The sequence below is a fragment of the Electrona antarctica genome, assembly GCF_951216825.1.
Source record: "Electrona antarctica genome assembly, chromosome: 21".
Taxonomy (NCBI): Eukaryota; Metazoa; Chordata; class Actinopteri; order Myctophiformes; family Myctophidae; genus Electrona; species Electrona antarctica.
In genome coordinates, this window is record NC_136802.1 from 33,277,626 (window position 1) to 33,298,242 (window position 20,617).

Consider the following 20,617-nt stretch of genomic DNA (forward strand, 5'->3'; position numbering starts at 1 on the left):
TATTGACAGCTGCAATAACAGCTCATCGGAACTCAATGCTGCGATAGCTGGCTTTAACCCATTCTAAACGGGAACCCCTTTTGGTGTTTTAAGCGTTGTGTTATACTTTACTATTGAAAAATAGCAGATCTACAAGCTCATAGCGCGGCACCGAGTGCCGCGCTACGAGCTTGTAGATCTGCTATTTTTGAAAAATCGTTAAAATGTGGCGCAAATCATTGAATATATATTTCAGAGCGAACATTTTTAACTAAAATATTTGCTTCTGGGGGGTCCCTGGAACTACATATTTTGAGATGGGGGTCCGTGGCCCAATAGAGATAATTCTGGGGGTCCTTGACATGAAAAAGGTTGAGCACCACTGACATAGAAACATGGGTTTTTCAGAAAAATGTCAGTCCAAAATGGGTTAAAGGTCTCTCTGATGTGGTAGCCAGAGATATTTCCAACATCACACTTTGAGAAAATATGTTGGAAAAGAAGAAAAGAAAAAAATGAATGCATTCACAGCGCTCAAGTCCAAACTCCAAAGCAGGTTCATATCTCCTGTATAACCTTTCCTCTGTCCTGTGAAGTCGCCGGTAGCGGGAGGAGCTACATTGATGGAATGTCACATTGATCCGGCTGCCTACTAAGTTGGACATCTGACAGCAGACACGAGGTGTTAGGAATGACAAACATGTCACACAATTTTTTTATTTTTCCAGTTTTTCATGTGTCTATGAGGTGACAGTACTTCATTAGACACCCTGGAGTCGTTTTTATGTGCAATGGTGTATTGACTTTGTATTTAGGGTTTCTTCCTGGAGGCTGAACTCTTGACAGTCAAACGGGCCAATGAAATAAACAGTAAAATAGTGACATCACACTATCAGTCCCTCCCCTAACCCCTCCCCCTTTATCAAACAACTACAGCTGTGGGTGTGGCTTCAGTTCAGGTGGATCACCACCCACCAGGCAAACCAGGCATACTTAATTGGGCGTGTCCACCTAAAAGCATGATTTTAACAAATACTGTACACTTTTTGGAAAAAGTTCTTCCTCCTTATATTATAATAATACCTGATGATCATGTTTTAGGGTGGAAAAAAATCGTGGCACTCCATCTTTAACTCTCTCCCCTTTCATTTCAATGAGTGGCGAGACCTACAGTATGGTGAATTCCAATACCCCAAATTCATTAAATCTCGGCCAACTCGCTCTCTCCAGCATGCAGGCGGTGTTACGTTGAAAATGGTGACCTGCTGAACTATGTGTCACAATCGTGTAGACGTTACATGTCCGTGTCCAAACTTAATTCATTGCAGTTTGTTTTATTAGCAGAGTCCAATCTAGCTCTAAAAATCACACCCGTGTGAACTGAGTGGTGTAAGGTTGTATATAGCATGATGAGCTGTGGTCTGACGTAATGTCTGACGTAATGAAATCACACCCGGATGTGATTTCAAAACTGGCTGTTTTTGTGCAGAGAAAATGACCACGGTTGCTACGGTCATCCAGTTCACCCGGGTGTGATTTAATTACGTCAGAAATTATTTTGAACATAGCAACCATGGTCATTTTTTTCTGCACACAAAAGCCAGTTGTAGGAGTGGTTTACACCACTCAAAAATGGGTTACAAAATCGTGGAATAAAAATTATATAAAAAAATCACACCCGTGTGAACTGAGTGGTGCAACTCCTCCCTCTCCCCCTTCCCCCCCCCCCCCCTCTCTCTCTCATTAGCAGGCAACTAGTGCAGCACTATCTCTCTCTGTTTCTGGCACAACAGCACCACTTTTGCCCCTACTGGTACTCATAGTCACACACATACATAGTCACATAGGTTAACACGGACATTGCTGTTCCTTGGAGTGGTTGCACCACTCAAAAAGTGTTCAACCTAGCTCCTCCATGTAAGTTATGTGAAAGTCCACCAATGTCACTGTAACACGGCCATACTGGAGTGACCGAGTGTGAGTGAGCGAGTGGCCGAGATTTCAAGTATTGGAATTTGGCTCTTGAAAGTCCTCCGGCTTTGGGGCGTGTGTATCGTATATGGCAGCAGAGCAGACATTTATTAGCTCAAATATGGCGGAGGCACAGCATGCTGCCACTCAAATCAACTACTGGCCAATCACAGCACGTCTATTTCGGGACTCGTCATCGTGTATCGCTATACATGTCGTTCCAATGAACTCAACGAGGCGTCTAGGTTAGAGGATATTCAAGCTTGTCCACTATTGAGAGACAGAGAGGGAAAGAGTGAAGGAAAGAGAAAGAAATGGATGAGATAAGAGAGGACGAGGGAGGGAAAGGAAAGGAAAGGAAAGGAAAGGAAAGGAAAGAGGAGCGACGGAGTCACAGAACGAGAGAACAAAGTTAAGCACAGATTGTGGGGGAGGGGGTGGGGGTAGACAGAAACAGTGAATGGCAGGCAGACAGACTGACAGACAGACGGCGTGCCAGGCTGCAGTATGGAGCTCACTGTGCTCCCACACTGGTGTCTGTGCCTACGGGGGTCTATGCACCTGCCACGAGCACAGAATGGAGAACTGACAGATGAGTGCACCCAGGAAAGAAAAAAAAACATACTGTTAAATAACATGAAATAAGAATGGGTGGAGAAAAGAAAAGGGTGCGGGCATGCAGCGGCCGGGGCGGCCTCTGTGTTCTCTGTCCTTTTTACCTTCTCTCTCTGCACGGAAAATGAAGGTTCGGAGGGAGGTGACGACCTCGAACTTGTTGTCCCCGAGTCCCCTCACCTGTCTGATCGCACTGGCAAAGATTATTCCCTTGGAGTACATCTCCTGAGACGATACAGATACAAAGAGAGAGAGAGAGAGAGAGAGAGAGAGCGAGAGAGAGAGAGAGAGAGAGAGAGAGAGAGCGCTGTTAGTTTCTCTATTCACTCCCACGCCGATCAGCAGTGGTTGAAAAAGTACTCAAATGAGTACAAAGTAACAAGTAACATAGTAACTCGAGTTTTCTAATACATGTAGTGGAGTAAAAGTACAATGTTTAACTCTGAGATGTAGTGGAGTAGAAATAAAAGTACTGGAAATTGGAAATACTCAAGTAAATACTCAAGTAAATACTTAAGTAAATGTACTTAGTTACTTCCCACCACTGCCGTTGCCAGTGTACAGAGCACAGCAGCAGCAGCACTCAGTAAAAGATACATCATTCAAAGTCACATTAGCTCCAGCTGCTCAGCAGATCACATTTGGTTCAAAGAAGACAATCAAACATCCATCCGATACATAGAGATACAAGAGAAAGAAAGAAAGAAAGAAAGAAAGAAAGAAAGAAAAAGAAAGAAACTACAACCCATTAGTGCGGTGTGGATTCATTTACAAGTATGTCTTCCTTGCTCCAATCAGGCAGTGCCTCTGATAAGTACTGCTCGTGTTGTTTAATAGCATTCATTGGCAACAGCTGAGTAATGCCGTTTGCAGTGGTTCTCAACCAGTGGTCCCCGGTGGGACCGCCAGTGGTCCTTGAGGGGGTTCCAGGTGGTCCCCCTCAGCTAAATGATGGAATGTTGGTAACCAAATGGACCCTCATATATCTTTAACCCATTCAGGCCTGACGTTGAAATAAAAAAAAATACGTTTCCTAAATCATGACAATTTTCTGAAAGATTTGAGGCACATTTTAACGATTTTTCAAAAATAGCAGACCTACAAGTTCATAGCGCGCCACTCGGTGGCGCGCTATGAGCTTGTAGATCTGCTATTTTTCAATAGCTAAATTATAACATAATACGTAACCACCAAAAGGGGTTCCCGCTCCAAATGGGTTAACTCTTGGAGTGTAAAATGAAACCAAATAGACCCGTGTTTACACTCTCTCTAGATCAATGCTTGCCTGTTATCTCGCCTAATGGTACCACATCAATGCAGCGTGGAATTGTGGGACATCTTATCCGACGATATAACAAAATATTCTTCAGCTCGTGGGGTCTGCAGGGGCTCAAATACTGAATAAATAATGGGACTTGAAAAACACTGCTGTTTGATTACCAAGCTGGTAATGATGGACGACTTCAACGCCGCCCCAACACGCAAACACACGCGCACACACACACACACACAGTCTGTGGTAATACTTAGTCAGGAAATGGTCGGAGAAAGCGAGCATTAAACCCATAGAGTATATAAAGGATAGAGACCGAACTGGAGCGTTCATTTCAGTGGAAGTTGCTCGTGGCGTTTTGAAGCACCCGGAAGACTTCCGGAAGTATAATGATAACTCAATGGCTCGAGCGAGCGGAAGTTTAGCCTAGCCTAGCCTCAAAATTGAGGTCCGGGCTTTTCACGTGACGTCATGAACGTCCGTCCACTTCCATTAAGTGCTGCAATTCCACATTTCGCCAGTAGGTATTGGCATCTTCAACGTTGGATAGCCTTACTGGGGGCTTGATTAAACCGGGGAGCTATTCCGCCAAATGACCCAGTGAGACTTACTTAAAGGCGTAGTGAAACGGAAATGGTGGGCATTTTATTTTGAAGTTTCAGCCGGTTTCAGCATGAAACGATGGCTCTCTGAAGTTTCTGAACCAATCAGAGCGTTGCATCCCTTCAGGCGATGGGACGGTAGCTAGAGACGGTAGCTATGCTACACGCAGTAGGGATGGAGTGTGTTTGTTTACAAGTCAGATAGTCGGCCAGCTGTATCAGTTTACTGATAATGTGGCTTATTTCTACCCTATAATGTTTTCAGATAGATATTTTAGCGTGATGATTAAGTTGAAACCGAGTAATACACTGTCTGGATGTTATCTTGAATGGGAATAAAAACGGAGGATTTCTGTAATCAGTAGCAGCTGTGTTGGACAGTGTTGGACGGTCGCGCAGATATGGGGAAATCAAACGGGTGAGCTTAATTGTTATTGGCTTTTATCGATGTGGGCCTCGACACGTCATCACACAGTACGTTTTAGTTTTCAGGAAGTAATTAAAATTCGATTTTATGGACTTTTGATATAAAAATACACAAAAATGTAAATGTACCCAATTCTTTGGCATCCATTGTTAGGTATGCTCATATGACAGCCGATTCGACCGTTATCACAACTTTCAATAGGGCCAGTATGGCCGTTATCACACCTTTCAATAGGGCCAGTATGGCCATACTGGCATACTCACCCTTGGCTGAACATAGCCTGTCATTTCCAACTATTGTCGGCGCATGGAAACTAGGGGCTACTAATATATACTATTCTCTGCCTATCGGGACGTAACTCGGACGGCGCTGAGTCGGGTCTGGTGGCCTTCGCAACGCTCGGCACGGCGACTCACGTGGCTCAAGGCCACCAGACACGGCGCGCCTCCGTCAGGACATCAGTGACATTATCACCCGTCACAATAGGTGATAATGACATACTGAGACAGTGAGTATGCCAGTATGGCCATACTGGCCCTATTGAAAGGTGTGATAACGGCCATACTGGCCCTATAGAGCGTCGCAGTCCCGCCAGGAAATGAAACCCAATGCATTATTCCCATAAATTGTGTTTGTTGTCATGATTTGTCACGACTCGAGTTGGCTTTGTCCGGCGGCGTAAACGTCTTTAAATAAATACTTTCTGAAATGTCTGAGGAAAATGAACGGAGAATCATTTCCTGGTCCAGGGTAGGAGGCGGGACTGCGACGCTCTATTGAAAGGTGTGATAACGGCCATACTGGCCCTATTGAAAGGTGTGATAACGGCCATACTGGCCCTATTGAAAGGTGTGATAACGGTCGAATGGGGTGCATATGATGACCACGGATGTGGTCTAAAAGTGTGAAAAACATATTTTTCATTTCACTACGCCTTTTAAGGTCCGTACAACACAGATGGGCATCAGAAAGACCACTGGTAACACGTCCCCTTTATTTAAGAAAAGGCGCGTGCACGCGGTGAGAGCGCCCACACACACACACACACACGCACGCACGTGGGGATTTGAGTAGAGTGCAAGGAAGCCTGCAATGTGGGATTTGGCCGCGCATGGTGTTTCATTACCCCACATTCCCCCCAAACAGCTTCAGCAAGGCAGCCAAATAATGAGCATGGTGCACAGGAGACTTTGGTGACCCTCTTTTCATGCTGTCCCCCGACGTTGGCAATGAAAGTACTGGGTCAATACCACAATGAAAGAGAGAGAGAGGCAAGTAACCAAACTCCAATATTTTCATTTGCATCGCAGCAACTACAGAGCAGAGAGAAAGAGAAAAAAATCAGTGTTACAAAATCAGTATTCAAACCCCCGCGCGGCAAGTTTTACACAGAAATGCCCTCAAAGCGGTTGAAAAGCTAAGAACATCTCATATTGTAATGTTCTCACAGCAGAGTGAACTAGGGGACAGTACATTACGCTGCTGCGGCAGTGTGAAAAATCACTGGGTTAGAGAGAGAGAGAGAGAGAGAGAGAGAGAGAGAGAGAGAGAGAGAGGGAAAAAAGCAGGTCGTTGTAGGTACTGCATTATTCATGTCGATAATGTCATTATCATTGCAAAGTACGCTATACGACAAAAAACAGACATCTCTCTTTTATCCCCCCTCAATGTCTCGCTCTCTCTCGCTCGCTCACATTGTCGTTCTTCGTCAGGCTCGACATGAATTGTGATTCTCCACAGGCCTATGGTAGCTACAGTAAGCGTGGGATTAATGGCTTGCGATACTGTAAGGCTGGCCCACGTGGACAAAATCAAATACCACAATCATTCTGTCCAAATACCTTGATGACAGATATCGCGACAACAATATTTTTGTACCGTGACGATTCTCAAAAATGTTCAAACATCGCTTACGACTGGTGGAACGTGATGTTAAAATAGGGCTTAACCCATTTTGACCTGAGATCAGATTCTAAAAATGTCTTCTACATCCATGTCAGTCGTTCTTTGATTTTTCAAAAATAGCAGACCTACAAGCTCGTAGCGCGCCACTCGGTGGCGCGCTATGAGCTTGTAGATCTGCTATTTTTCAATAGCTAAAGCATAACATAATGCTAACACCAAAAGGGGTTAAGTGATTAAAACCAGGAAAGGACAATATGTATGCCATCAAGTACAGCAAGTACACCCCCTGGACATGACGCTATTATGCTAAAATAATAATAAATAAATAAAATAGCAGAGCTACAATGTGTCGCATCGTGACACATTGTGAACTTGCAGATTGGCTATTTTCAAATGGCTGAAATGTTTGCATATAATATATGCAACTTCAGCCATATATTATAGGGCTGAAGTGGTTAATGTAAGTTTTGTAATAATAATAATAATAAAACTTTATTTGTATAGCACCTTTCATGACATGCAGCTCAAAGTGCTTTACAGAGCAATGGAGAAAAAAAGCATAAACATTAAAAAACAAGAGCAGTAATGCAATACAGTGAGGATATGAATAACAAAAAATTAAAAGATCAATTAAAAGCAAGAGTGTAGAAGTGGGTCTTGAGCTGTGCTTTAAAAATGTCTACAGAGGCTGCCTGTCGAAGGTACAGTGGGAGTTTGTTCCACGCCGTCGGCCCGTAGAAGCAAAAAGCTGCTTCCCCGTATTTTTTTGTTGCCATTTTTTTAGTAATAATAATAAAGTAATAATAATCAAAATCTACAAAGTAACTAAATAAAGTGTTCGTGGTGTAGTGGGGTACATTTTTTGGATCTGAGATGTAGTGGAGTAAAAGTACTGAAAATTGGGAATAAATAAGTAAAAACACCTCAAAATTATACTGCCACCTGGTGGACGCAAGAGCCAACGCTAGACTGCCGACCCGGATCTACTTGGTGTTAGTGTGATGCACGTCCGGTTTGGGTGGCCATCTTAGATGCTAAATAATTAGTGTCAAAAACTGTCAATGCTAGCGAGCTAATATGAGTCTTGCTCTAGAAAGCACCAATGTTCCAATCGAGATCACTGGATAATCAGCAAAGACCTCTGAACATCGCGTGTTTTGTCAAAACCATGGAGAGCTCCGTAGATTTAGAGTTATTCAGCTTTTTAGTCCACCTGTATACAAGAAGTGAACGGCAGTGCGCACGCGCAAAACCAGACTAGGTTCGCTGAAGAAGGAAAGGCCAAGCAAAACAAATAATAATAATCAGCGATCGTTTTTTATCAATAATAAAGCTTAATCGACGGAACGTTCCACCAAAAGCAGTTGCCGGTTGGATTCTAATTGGCGGAACATTCCGCAGTTAATTTGTTAGGTAGAGTATACTAAATATCCTCTTTGTGATATTCATGGATAGGATTTTGAGGCACAGTCGTGGCGGAGAGGGTATATACGGCTCGGGGAGCTAAGGGTTGCTTCACTGCTTTTTTGCAGATGATGTGGTCCTGATGGCACCATCGGTCCAAGACCTTCAGCTCTCACTGGACCGATTCGCTGTCGAGTGTACTGCAGCTGGGATGAGGATCAGCATCTCCAAATCTGAGGCCATGGTGAGAGAATCTGAGAGACTCGGAGTAGAGTCGCTGCTTCTTCGCTTGGAAAGGAGCCAGCTTAGGTGGTTCGGGCATCTGGTTAGGATGCCTCTCGAGCGTCTCCCTAGGGAGGTCCTCGAATCACGTCCCGCTGGAAGGAGACCCCCGGGCAGACCAAGGAGGAGTTGGAGGGGTTATATCTGCAACATCTGCCAGGAACGCGTCGGGATCCCCCAGAATTAATTTACCGCCGGCATTAATTCATCCATCGATAGCGTACTGCCAGGGTTTTATCGCACGTAACACTTACTTTGAATAACCAAATATCCGTAATCGCATCTTACTATGAAACAATTCCGTGTGTGTTGACATCACTGGTGCTTGTTCTGTTTGAAAACGCTTGTCTGGGCCAAATCTGCCCCTCCAATGTCAGTTCCGAGATACAGCCATCTGAAGACAGAGCAGACAGTGCAAGTGGATGCGCGCGCATCTTCAAAATGGCCGCGGCCATTGTGTGTTTGTGTCCCAGAGTGTTGGTTGCATTAGCAATATCAGCTAACGATCGAAACGGATCAAAAAGCGATTAAAAGCTAGTTCACAGCTTTCTCGCGTTTGGCGGAGAAGTGACTGGCGGCAAAACGGTTAAGTTACTAATGTTTAGGGATGTAGCTCGAAAGCCGATACCTAAAAAAACCCGATAACAAGCTTATTGAGTACCCGGTATCAATAAGCTTTGGGCTTATCAAGCCTGTTATCGAGCATAGCGATAACAGGCATAATCAATCAAGACAAGAAGCGATCAAGAAATAAATCGAATCACCCACGCTGGCACACACATGTCGCTCTAAAAGTGTATTGATACCTGCCAACTAGCGCTGCCCGGGTAAACAAAATGACGCTTATAAAGTGATGGTACACACATTAACCAACACTACAGTTTCTTCAATATTTATTTTCCAACACTAAAAAAAGGTATTATAAGGCATTATGTCCGTTCGAAAAGTACTGTATTTGAAGGTAAAAGATACTGGTCCTGTTCAGAATGTACTGTTGTCTCCCGTCTTTACACAAAATAAGAGAAAATGCTTGATAGTGGGCTGGATAAGAACCCGGCTCAATAAGCTTGATCGATAAGGTGCTCGATATCAATTAAAAAAAATCACACCTGTGTGAAGTGAGGGGCACTCTTATCGTCATACATCATCATACATCATCTCATTCTGACCAATCACAATTTGCGCCCTGCACTTTTGTCTTCAATGTTTGTGTTTACACAAACCCTCAAAGCTGGACATAGGATGGGCCTAGCGCCCCTCAAATTAACAAGCTCCATCCCTACTAATGTTGCTGTGGAGAGGGAAGTCTGGAGCTCTCTGCATGGAGCTGTTGCCCCCGCGATCCGACTACGGATAAGCGGTTGAATGGATGGATGGATGGATGGATGGATAGATGGACGGACGGTACTAAATGTACTTCAGTCAGATAACTCACGAATAGATTTAACCAATATTTATTAAGAATGAATACAAATGTGCATATAATATTTTATCTTGGCGTTTGGCTCTGCTACATTATTCTCCCTGCTCAGCACAATTAAACACCATCATAAAACATTAACCCATTCTGGACGGGAACCCCTTTTGGTGTTTTAACTAAGCATTATTTTATACTTTAGCTATTGAAAAATAGCAGATCTACAAGCTCATAGCACGCCACCGAGTGGCACGCTACGAGCCGCGCGCTACGAGCTTGTAGGTCTGCTATTTTTGAAAAATCGTAAAAATGCGGCACAAATCTTTGAATATATATTCTTTCAGAGCGAATGTTTTTTTATTTATTTTGACGTCAGGCCTAAATGGGTCCCCATGGGGGGAACAAACAAATAGCAGAGCCCACTGGTGGTGCTGGGGAGGCGGTGGGAACAAACAGGCGCATACCAACAGTCCAGGGACATAATGACAGCAGGAAGAACAGAGACTGAGGTGAGCTTAAATAACCCGGCAATAGAGCGTCGCAGTCCCGCCCGCTACCAGGGCCCAGGAAATGATTCTCCGTTCATTTTCCTCAGACATTTCAGAAAGTATTTATTTAAAGACGTTTACGCCGCGGGCAAAGCCAACTCTTGTCGTGACAAATCATGACAACAAACACAATTTTTCGGGCCAAACAAAGAATTAGAAAGTAGAAAGAAACTCTAGGTAACACTTTTTTTGTTGTTTTTCTTCTATGTAATTTGGTCCAAAATATTGTGTGTGTTGTCATGATTTGTCACGACTCGAGTTGGCTTCGTACGACGCTTAAAAGGTCTTTAAATACATACTTTTTGAAATGTCTATGGGAAAAATGCATTGTGATTCATTTCCTGGGCCTGGCGTCGTCATGAAAGGGGGCGGGACTGCGACGCTCTATTGGTCAGCGAACTGCCACATCAGCAAATGGCATATGAGGAACATGTGTAGTACCATTGTAATACTCATGTATGCGCTCCATGAGCATACTGTAGCATGTAACCGCTCGAGTATAACTGACTGAACTAACAACGCAAGCTACGTATCATTAAGTTACTATCCACCACTGGCTGTACTGTGAACAAAACAGAAGAGCAGAAAAGTTGGGGTTGGTAATGAGAGGGGGAGGGGAGGGGTGGCACGGAGGGACGGATGGATAAATGGCGAGAGGGAGGGAGGAAAAGAGAGAGGAAGTGGACTTCTGACTCCCCCGCTCGCCATTCTTAATTAAGCTGGTGACCTTGCCATCCACAAAAAGCCTATTTCTGGAGAGCGAGCGGCCAAAAATACCGGGCAGCAGCAGTCTGCGAAGAAAGGAGAGGGAGCTGGAGAGAGAGAGAGAGAGAGAGGGAGGGATGGAGAGAGAGAGAGAGAGAGAGAGAGAGGGATGGAGAGAGAGAGAGAGAGAGAGAGAGGGATGGAGAGAGAGAGAGAGAGAGAGAGAGAGAGAGAGGATGGAGAGAGAGAGAGAGAGAGAGAGAGAGAGAGGGATGGAGAGAGAGAGAGAGAGAGAGAGAGAGGGATGGAGAGAGTGTGGAAATGAGGAAAAGAGAGAGAAATTAGGTTTGTGCAAAAGGCCATGAAAGAGGGGGGGCTGCACGGGGGAAAACGGATAGAAGGGAAAGAGCAAGGTGAACGAAAATGAAAGACGCACAAAACAAACACAAAAAAAAAAACTAACAAGAAAAACAACAAACAAACAAAAAAGGTGCAAATAAATCTAGGGGGAGGAAGAAGAAAAAAAAGAAAAAAACAAGCCGACGAGGCTCGTGGGAGCAGGCACTTGAAAGGAAAGGAGGCATGGAATAAAGAGAGACATCGGGCAGAGATGAAGACACCCAAGAGGGCGAGGGAGGGGTACTTCCACTCATATTAAAGTAGTTTGTTTTGTTAAAGTATAGTTTGTTCTGTTAATTACCACCAGCCAATTCAACCAGTGCAGCCATCCTCAGGAATACATCAAACACCCCCACCCCCTTTGTCTCAAACACACACACTTTTAAATTGTTACCTTTACTTAACCAGGCAACACAAATTAAAAAGAAAATGGCCAAGTGCTATACTACTAATTATGCTTGATGTGGGTTAGCGGTAATTCATTGTTTTAAATTCTTGGCTTTTGGGTCATGCAGGACCGAGTTTGTCTAATCGTTGAGATTGTGCTTCTGGTAAATGCATGCGCGGCGGAGGGAGGGGCTGGAGGGGGGGGGTTAATGACAACAGTCAGAGCATGCCTCACTCTACACTACACACAAGCAAACACACAAATAGTAGGGGTGTCAAAAAATCGATTCGAATTAGAATCGCGATTCCCGTTCCCGTTCGAAATCGATAATTTCCAAAAATCTTTTTTTTTTTTTTTTTACAGTTACAGGAGTTTTCACTACATGGTGTTTGTGATATGAAATGTAAGCTCACCCTAATCACAGTAAACAGCATGTCTTCAGTCATTTTCAAGTTACTGTAGTGTGGTCACTTCAGTTGGCTGGAGTAGATTGTGATGAAATCCTATGTATTGAATCGAGAATCATTCGTTTTTGGATTGAGAATAGAGTTGAATCGAATCGTGACCCCAAGAATCGGAATCGAATCGAATCGTGGGACACCCAAAGATTCACAGCCCTAACAAATAGTGTACTTTATAGGAGTTGTTGGACAAGAGCGAAATGAGAGTATAAGCTGGTAACTCCAGATGGTTATTTGAACCCATTAAAACTGTGTCTGCAGGTCTCAGGTCTTAATGGGTTAACTCTTGAGAGTTAACCCATTAAGACCTAAGCCGATTCTATAAAAATGACCTGACCCTTTCTGAATAACTTCATATTTTACTTAAAAAATAATAATAATAATAAAAGAACACACACACACACACACACACACACACACACACACACACACACACACACACACACACACACACACACACACACACACACACACACACACACACACACACACACACACACACACACACACACACACACACACACACACACACACGAGAGAGAGAATGTTCAGAATTAGTCATCTTTATTGTCACATCACATGAAAAAGAGAGTCAGTTCTTCAACGCATTAGTTTCCCCTCTCTCTCTCCCCCCTCCCCCCCACTGTCACATCCGCGTTGGTTTTCATGGTGTGCATGTGTCACTTTGTGGGACTACAAGGTTTGCAGCCTCCGTCCATCCTCACAGGGCTTTAAGCAACACCACGAAACAACAACCAGTCAAACTCCAGGAAGCAATTAAGGCAGAGGGATGGAGCTAAAAAGCCTACGATGATAGAAGCTCCATGAAGAGAGGAGGGACACAACAAGATGTAAAGTGGGAGACAAGTCTTCCACCAGCAGCAAAAAAAAATAAATAAAGAAAAAAAAATAAGGAAAAAACACTAGCCTTTTCAATGGGGGCATGGGGACACCTAGTGGTTAAAATATGGAACTACACCGGCATGCAATTAATGCATTGGAGCTGAGTATTTGGGTAATTATTTTTTACAGATTCCCCCTAAAGGAGTGGTTTGACAGACAGAGGACCCTTGAGATGGTCCCAGTGGATCCAGAGTAAAACAAAAAAAAGAAAAGAAAAAAAAAATGAAAAAGAAATGTTGCCATATACCACTTTATTGCAGTGCAATTTTATTCGGGGTATAAACTCTCAACTGAAAGGAGCCTTCGGAGAAATGCCATGCAGACAAATCTATTTCACAGTCCTCAGCCAAATCTCAAATAGCTATTTTGAAATAGCATGTGTACCATACGCCATCGGCGTGTAAACATCTTGAGAGCCAACCCCCCCATCCGATCAGAATTACATGGGCGATTTCATTACTTTAATGTTAAACCCTCGAGGGTGAGAACGGCATTGAGGAATAGCAAGAGATGCCAATCTTTGAGCATCAATTTGTGCCGGCACGCCGAGATGTGAACATTCCTGACACGAGTTTGAAACACATTCCACCCCCGCATACAGTTAGGTCAGTCACACGGTCAAGATATTCTGTCCGACTAGGCCTATTATAGGAACGAACTGGATGCTTATTGTGCTTCATCTTATTGTTCCTTATTGAACCACCCTATACACTTTATTGACTTACAGTAACCAAGGTAATAAGTGTGTAGGCAAGGTAATATGTGTAAGTAACACATCAAATACATCAAATACATACAACGCAGTCACCAAGAATCATAAGTAAGCTAAGAACCTATAGCATCTGTCTAACAGTATATCGGTACAATGGAACTATGAGTATACACTACAGAGTGCTATGTCTGCATAAAATGCCCCCAGAATAGGGACCTTAGGGTTCAAGTGGTCAATATTAAAGATATATTTGATAATTTAACGCATACTGGGCGGGAACCCCTTCTGGTGTTTTAAGCATTATGTTACACTTTAGCTATTGAAAAATCTCATAGCGTGGCACAGAGTGCCGCGCTACGAGCTTGTAGGTCTGCTATTTTTGAAAAACCTTGAAAATGTGGCTCAAATCTTTGAATGTATATTCTTTCAGAGTGAACGTTTTTAACTCAAATCTTTGCTTCCGAGAAGTTCCTGGTTCCTGGAACAACATATTTTGAGATGGGGGTCGGTGGCCAATTACATATAATTTTTGGGGTCCTTGACATGAAATATTGTGCACCACTGATACAGAAACATGAGTTTTTTCAGAAAACCGTCATCATTTAGAAGACTTTTTTTTTTAAATTTCGACATCAGGCCTAAATGGGTTAATAAATGGAAAAATAAAGGGTCTTTCAAGACAAAGCAAAATTAATATTTCTGAGGGGGGGCACTGCAAATCTCAGACAAGGAGAGAGGACGGTGGGGTGGGGTGGGGTGGGGTGGGGGTTGTGTAAGGGGGCTATACCCCCCTCCTCCAGGTGTGAAGTGTCAGCGCCGGGGTCTTGGGAAGAGACGGGGAGAAGAAGAGAGAGCGGGGAGCTTTTCAGGCTTGGCATGAAAGAGCTTTGCAAGCAATCAGACGGACAGACAATGAAAGATACTGACACACGGAAAAAGAGACGGATTCTCTGACCCTAAAACCTTATCTCTCCCTCGCTCTTTTCCATCCATCCTCCCTCCCTCCCTCCCTCCCTCGCCACCTCCTCTCCATCCCCGCCAGCCCCCTCTCATCTCTTCATCCCTCCCTGCTGCAAGCCGCCCTCCACCAACCCTCACAAGTCCATGAAGCCAGGCTTTGGTTTCTCTTCTTCTGCTAACAAACGAACGGCCACAGACATGCACACACACACACACACACACACAAGCATACATGTGACACTGCATCAAGCCCCCAACACCCACCACCACCCCCCATGTCAATCCTGCGGTTGAGACGATATCCAGTGAAAAGGAGGGGCGCGAGGAGCGATGGGTTGAGAGCGGGATACGGCCGACGGCGGCGGTGTATACCAGTGAGATTGGCGAGCGCTCCACTATCCCACGCCACCGACCAGTGACCCCCCCTCCTCCCTGCTCATGACATCACAGGCCGGGCCGCCACAGAGAACCACTATAGCCCCACGATGGCGATTAAGTGTGATTACTTCTGTCTGGGGCCTGATGAAATCCCGGAAGGATTTCAATGAAAAGACTAAACAAAATAAGCCCTGGGTGGGTGTTGAGGAAGCGCTGGATGAATGGGAGAGGGAGAAAATCAACACCAGAGAGAGACAGAGATACAGAGAGAGAAAGAGAGAGAGAGAGAGAGAGAGAGAGAGAGAGAGAGAGAGAGAGAGAGAGAGAGAGAGACATTATGTTCATATCATTTCCACATGCAGCTGTAACACACACATCCATGTACAGTTTACACTAAGGGGAACAACAAGCTATACAGGCAAGAGCTTGTGGATCAGCTATTTTCGCCAAATGTGGCCCATTTGTGACGTGCTTAGATAAGGGACTCAAAATAGGTGGCCACGTGGTTCAAACAAATGTTAGCGCTTCCCGTAGTATTATTTCCATCATCTGCAGACAGCCTCGTCGGCAGCTACTATATATGCAATGGGGCAAAAATGGTTCATTGTCAAATCTCGTTGTTGTTTCTGCATGGATAATATATTAACCCATTTTGGCCTGACTTCGAAATTAAAAAAAAATCTTCTAAATCCTCCAGTTTTCTGAAATAAATATTTTCACGATTTTTCAAAAATAGCAGACCGAGTGGCGCGCTATGAGCTTGTAGATCTGCTATTTTTCAAAAGCTAAAGCATAACATAATGCTAACACCAAAAGGGGTTCCCGCCCAAAATGGGTTAATGTGCAAAAAGATACATGTCTAAGTTCTGCGATTTTGAGTCTCATTTGCCATCATTCACTTGTGTTTTATCAGATGCAAGACAAGTTAACTATGTAATCATTAAATAATTATGCATGCCCTAATTTCATTTGGTCTCTCTATGCATGTATCCTGCTGTTGATCAGAATGCAGCTGGACTTCTCACTGAAATGAGGAGAAGAGACATCGCCCCCCCATGTTAGCATCCCTCCGGAGGTCTCTCATTGATCTTTAAGATTTGATTGATTACAAACGAGGCATTAAATTCAATAGCTCTAACCTACATTTCTGAACTGTTAACCCCATTATGTACAGGGCCCCGAGGGCCATACTCGTAGGTCATTAGAAAAAGCGCTCAGTTCCAAAGACTAGAAAGCAACTAAAGCTGTGATTTCCTTTTTACTCTATATACATTTGCAACCCATTTTTTTTACCCAGTGTAAATTATCTAATGTAATCCTGGGTGCTACACTTCCTCTGCCAACCTGGGGACTGACCTCATGCTTCCTTCTATGCATGAGGAGTCCAAGCTGCTTCTTTTCACCTGACAGGGGGGAGTTTCCCCGGCCAGACGTAGCGTGTGGAAGGAACACGTTATTCCGACCAGTTCCTTTCCCCTCCATCAGGCGCCCCGGTTGGCCAGGGGGAGGTAGTTTTAGAGACCAGGATTACTGCATGTTTTTTGTGAGGGTACGTACCTACCCTAGGGGACACGGGGAGAACATGCAAACTCCACACAGAAAGGCCCTTTCGACAACCCCCGCCTCGGGTTTTTAGGGCATATATAAACCTTGTTTTTTCGTTTGTTTTTAGCAACTCTTATATTCATTTTGTTGAGGAAATGCGGAGCCAGATGATTCATAGCATCTCTGAGGATAAAATGCAGGGCAAACTGCAGTTATAGGAAAAAACATGATTGGCCTATTATAGCGTGAGACTGATTTGAAAGGGAAAAAAATGATGATTGGTGGCATTTTGTTCAAAACGGACCAATCCTGCACGCTTTGGAAGGCAATCTTAGCCAATCTGGATGCAATAAGGGAAATGGGCCAGATCCGTGTTGATCACATGACTATAGCGATAGTGTATACATATTTGTGTGATGTTTGGATAAAATGCGTACGAGTAATGTAATGAAATGTGTTTAGCAAAAATCGGCCTCGCGCACGCACGCACGCACACCAAAACATACTCTCTCCTCATGCCTCTGGCCTGGTGAAAACAATAATAATAATAATAAATGTGTATAATGTACGAGTGATCCCATCTTTTAAATGTCATTTCACAACACATCTATTTTTCCGACTATCATTGTTCGCCACTCTCTAAGCGCTCTGTAACTATATACTTTCAACCCGGTGTTCCCATTTCAGACGAATAAAAAAGAAAAAAGGTCATAATGTCATTAAAAAGACGTTGCTCGGCCAGCGCTGGCTGGCACCGTTCCGTGGAGAGCGAGCCAGAGAAAAGAGGTGTGCTGCTACAGGACCCTGCGCTGACCAGACAGACGGTGCACGCAAGACGGAGCCGCTGGACTTCACCTCCGCCTCTCACCCCCCCGGAGACTGATGAAGCGCTCGGCTCGCTCAGAAAGTAAAAAGTCACATTGGTGGACGACTTTAACCCATTCTGGACGGGAACCCCTTTTGGCGTTTTAAGCATTATGTTATGCTTTAGCTATTGAAAAATATAGATCTACAAAAAATAGCAGATCTACAAGCTCATAGCGCGGCACTCTGTGCCGCGCTATGAGCTTGTAGATCTGCTATTTTTTGAAAAATCATGAAAATGTGGCACAAATCTTTTGGGTTGGGGGGTGTCCATGGAACAACATATTTTCAGATGGGGGTCGGCGGCCAATTACATATAGTACTATAGACGAATAACAGTTTAAGTCCACACTAATTATCCATAATGTATAAATGATGGATAAGGGGTCAGGACAACTAGGCCTTTTCGTGGAGGGGTCAGAATAACATTTGGACTTAAACTGTTATTCGTCTGTAGTACGTTATCGTAGGGGTCCTTGACATGAAATAGTTTGAGAACCACTGATATGGAAACATAGGTTTTTCAGGTAAACTGTCATGATTTAGAAGACATTTGTAGAATCTGGTCTCAGTCCTAAATGGGTTAAAACGAGTTTAGACAACACTTATTCTCTCTCTCTCTCTCTCACACATGGCCACACTGTGTGTATGCGAGGACACCATTTCTCCTCCGACTGCCAGGTCTGTGCTAACAGTGACACCTATAGCATAAAGTGCTGACGCGCTTGCATGGCCTCCTCGCCGATTCCCACTCCGCCGCCAACGGAGCATGTCCCGATAAATAAAGCAGCAAATGCAATGGAAACATTGGGAGGGGGAGGGGGGGAGCGAGAGAGGCTATAATTAGTAAGTGATTAACGAGCCAGCGTCAGACAGGTCCCACATCATTGATTGTGATGTTGTGCAATGCTGCTACAGCAAAAAGGAGGGGCACGCTAAGGTCAGTCGCACACACACACACACACACACACACACACACACACACACACACACACACACACACACACACACACACACACACACACACACACACACACACACACACACACACACACACACACACACACACACACACACACACACACACACACACACACACACACACACACACACACACACACACACACACACTTTGTTGGCTTGACGTTATTTTAGATGCATGGACTTGTCACAAGAACATTAAGGTACAACATAATTTGTCAAACGTTTGCAATCACTTTAGCTCGTTAATGTTAAAAAAGACTGACTATAATAAAAAGCTAAAACAGTATGTAGGACTGAATGGCACGTGTGCGCGCACACACACACACACACACGCGCGCGCAAGCGCAGTCAAGCATTTGACCGAATGACTTGACCGCTTGACTGATTTTAATGCAACCCATTGAGTGAACAAGCCATGCCACTCATGGTGACCTTTAGTGAAAAGGTTTTGAGAAGAGTGGGTATTAAGAAACCAAAGCAAAAGTCCATTTCAATGAGAGACAAGTGATAGACAGAGATGGGTCTGAAGGTTAACCCATTTTGGGTGGGAACCCCTTTTGGTGTTAGCATCATGTTATGCTTTAGCTATTGAAAAATAGCAGATCTACAAGCTCACGAGCTTGTAGGTCTGCTATTTTTGAAAAATCGAAGAACGACTGACATAGAAACATAGCTTTTTCAGAAAACTGTCAGGATGTAGAAGACATTTTTAGAATCTGATCTCAGGTCAAAATGGGTTAAAAATCTCTCCCTCCATATCTTTTGTCCCTTCTTTTTTCCTGTCTTTCCCATTCACTCCAGGTTCCCGCAGCAGAAGCCTTCACTGTGCCTCCTCTAAGCCTCTCTCCTCCAGGTCTGACGACGACCCTCGGGCGGCGCTCCAGTCGAGTCGAGTGCTCGACTGTCAAGAGCGCCGTCTGAAGGGAGGCAACGGAGAGCGGCAAAAAAGAAAAGTGGGAGAAGTGCTGACGGAGACAAGAAAAAGGTGAGTATTCCCTCACTCACCCTCCCTCCCCCCTCCCCCCTCTTTCTCTGGACATATGCCAACATCAATGTACTTTTACTGTATGGCTGGACAGGCATTGGGAGAGCGCGCTGGCCAGCCATGCGTGCCATAATGTCGCTCCGTCCTTGCCCCCATTCTTTACCCTGTCAGCCTAATGATGATGATGATGACGACAATGAGGAGGAAGGGGGGGAGAGGAGAACGTTTGGCTCGGCTGGCTCCGGCGTGTGTGTGTGTGTGTGTGTGTGTGTGTGTGTGTGTGTGTGTGTGTGTGTGTGTGTGTAGACTGGCCCAAGTAGACTTAAAAATAGATTTCCTTTTCCTTAACGAGGAAGGAGTTGAATTGGCTTGGTGAGAGCACTGGAGGACACAGGTGGGTCGTCTTTGGGTAGCAGGTTTTCGTAGTTCATTAGTTCATGAAAGTCGTATAGTGTGTGTGTGTGTGTGTGTGTGTGTGTGTGTGTGTGTGTGTGTGTGTCTCTGTCTGTCTGTCGCTCACCTTGTCATTGTTGTAGTAGGAAAGACGCTCGCCATCAAACCTCACCCACCTCCTCTGAAAGACCCGTTTGCTGGAAGAGAGAGAGAGAGAGAGTGACATGAACATTCTCGAGGCCACAATCTGGGAAAATGCTGGCAAAGGCTCTCGCTGGTTCTTCGACAAAACACCTCAGTTCAGTTCAGTATGGGGATTAAAACGTACAAGAAAAGACACGCATGTCGAACTTGCTCTCAAAACGTGACTCAAAAAAGTCAGTGATAACCAGTCTTAGATACAGTGGACCCTTCTAGACTGCGCTTCAATGTACCTTATTGAACGGTAGTGAATAACAAAGACTCTGGTGAACTGTAATGTACAATCATGTCAAGACTGTGGTGTGCTCGTTTTGTC

At 44.4% G+C, this 20,617-nt stretch overlaps 1 protein-coding gene across 2 annotated transcripts in view; it reads right to left on the reverse strand.

Moving 5' to 3' along the window:
* The window catches only part of arap2 (ArfGAP with RhoGAP domain, ankyrin repeat and PH domain 2), a 216,974-nt gene that overhangs the window by 176,039 nt on the left and 20,318 nt on the right, over nucleotides 1–20,617 (reverse strand). For both annotated transcript variants that reach the window (XM_079491216.1, XM_079491217.1), the window contains exons 8-9: nucleotides 20,228–20,297; nucleotides 2,670–2,790 (exon numbers count right to left, since the gene is read on the reverse strand). In XM_079491216.1, coding sequence (XP_079347342.1) covers nucleotides 2,670–2,790; nucleotides 20,228–20,297 — 191 coding nt within the window. The remainder of the gene's footprint in view (nucleotides 1–2,669; nucleotides 2,791–20,227; nucleotides 20,298–20,617) is intronic.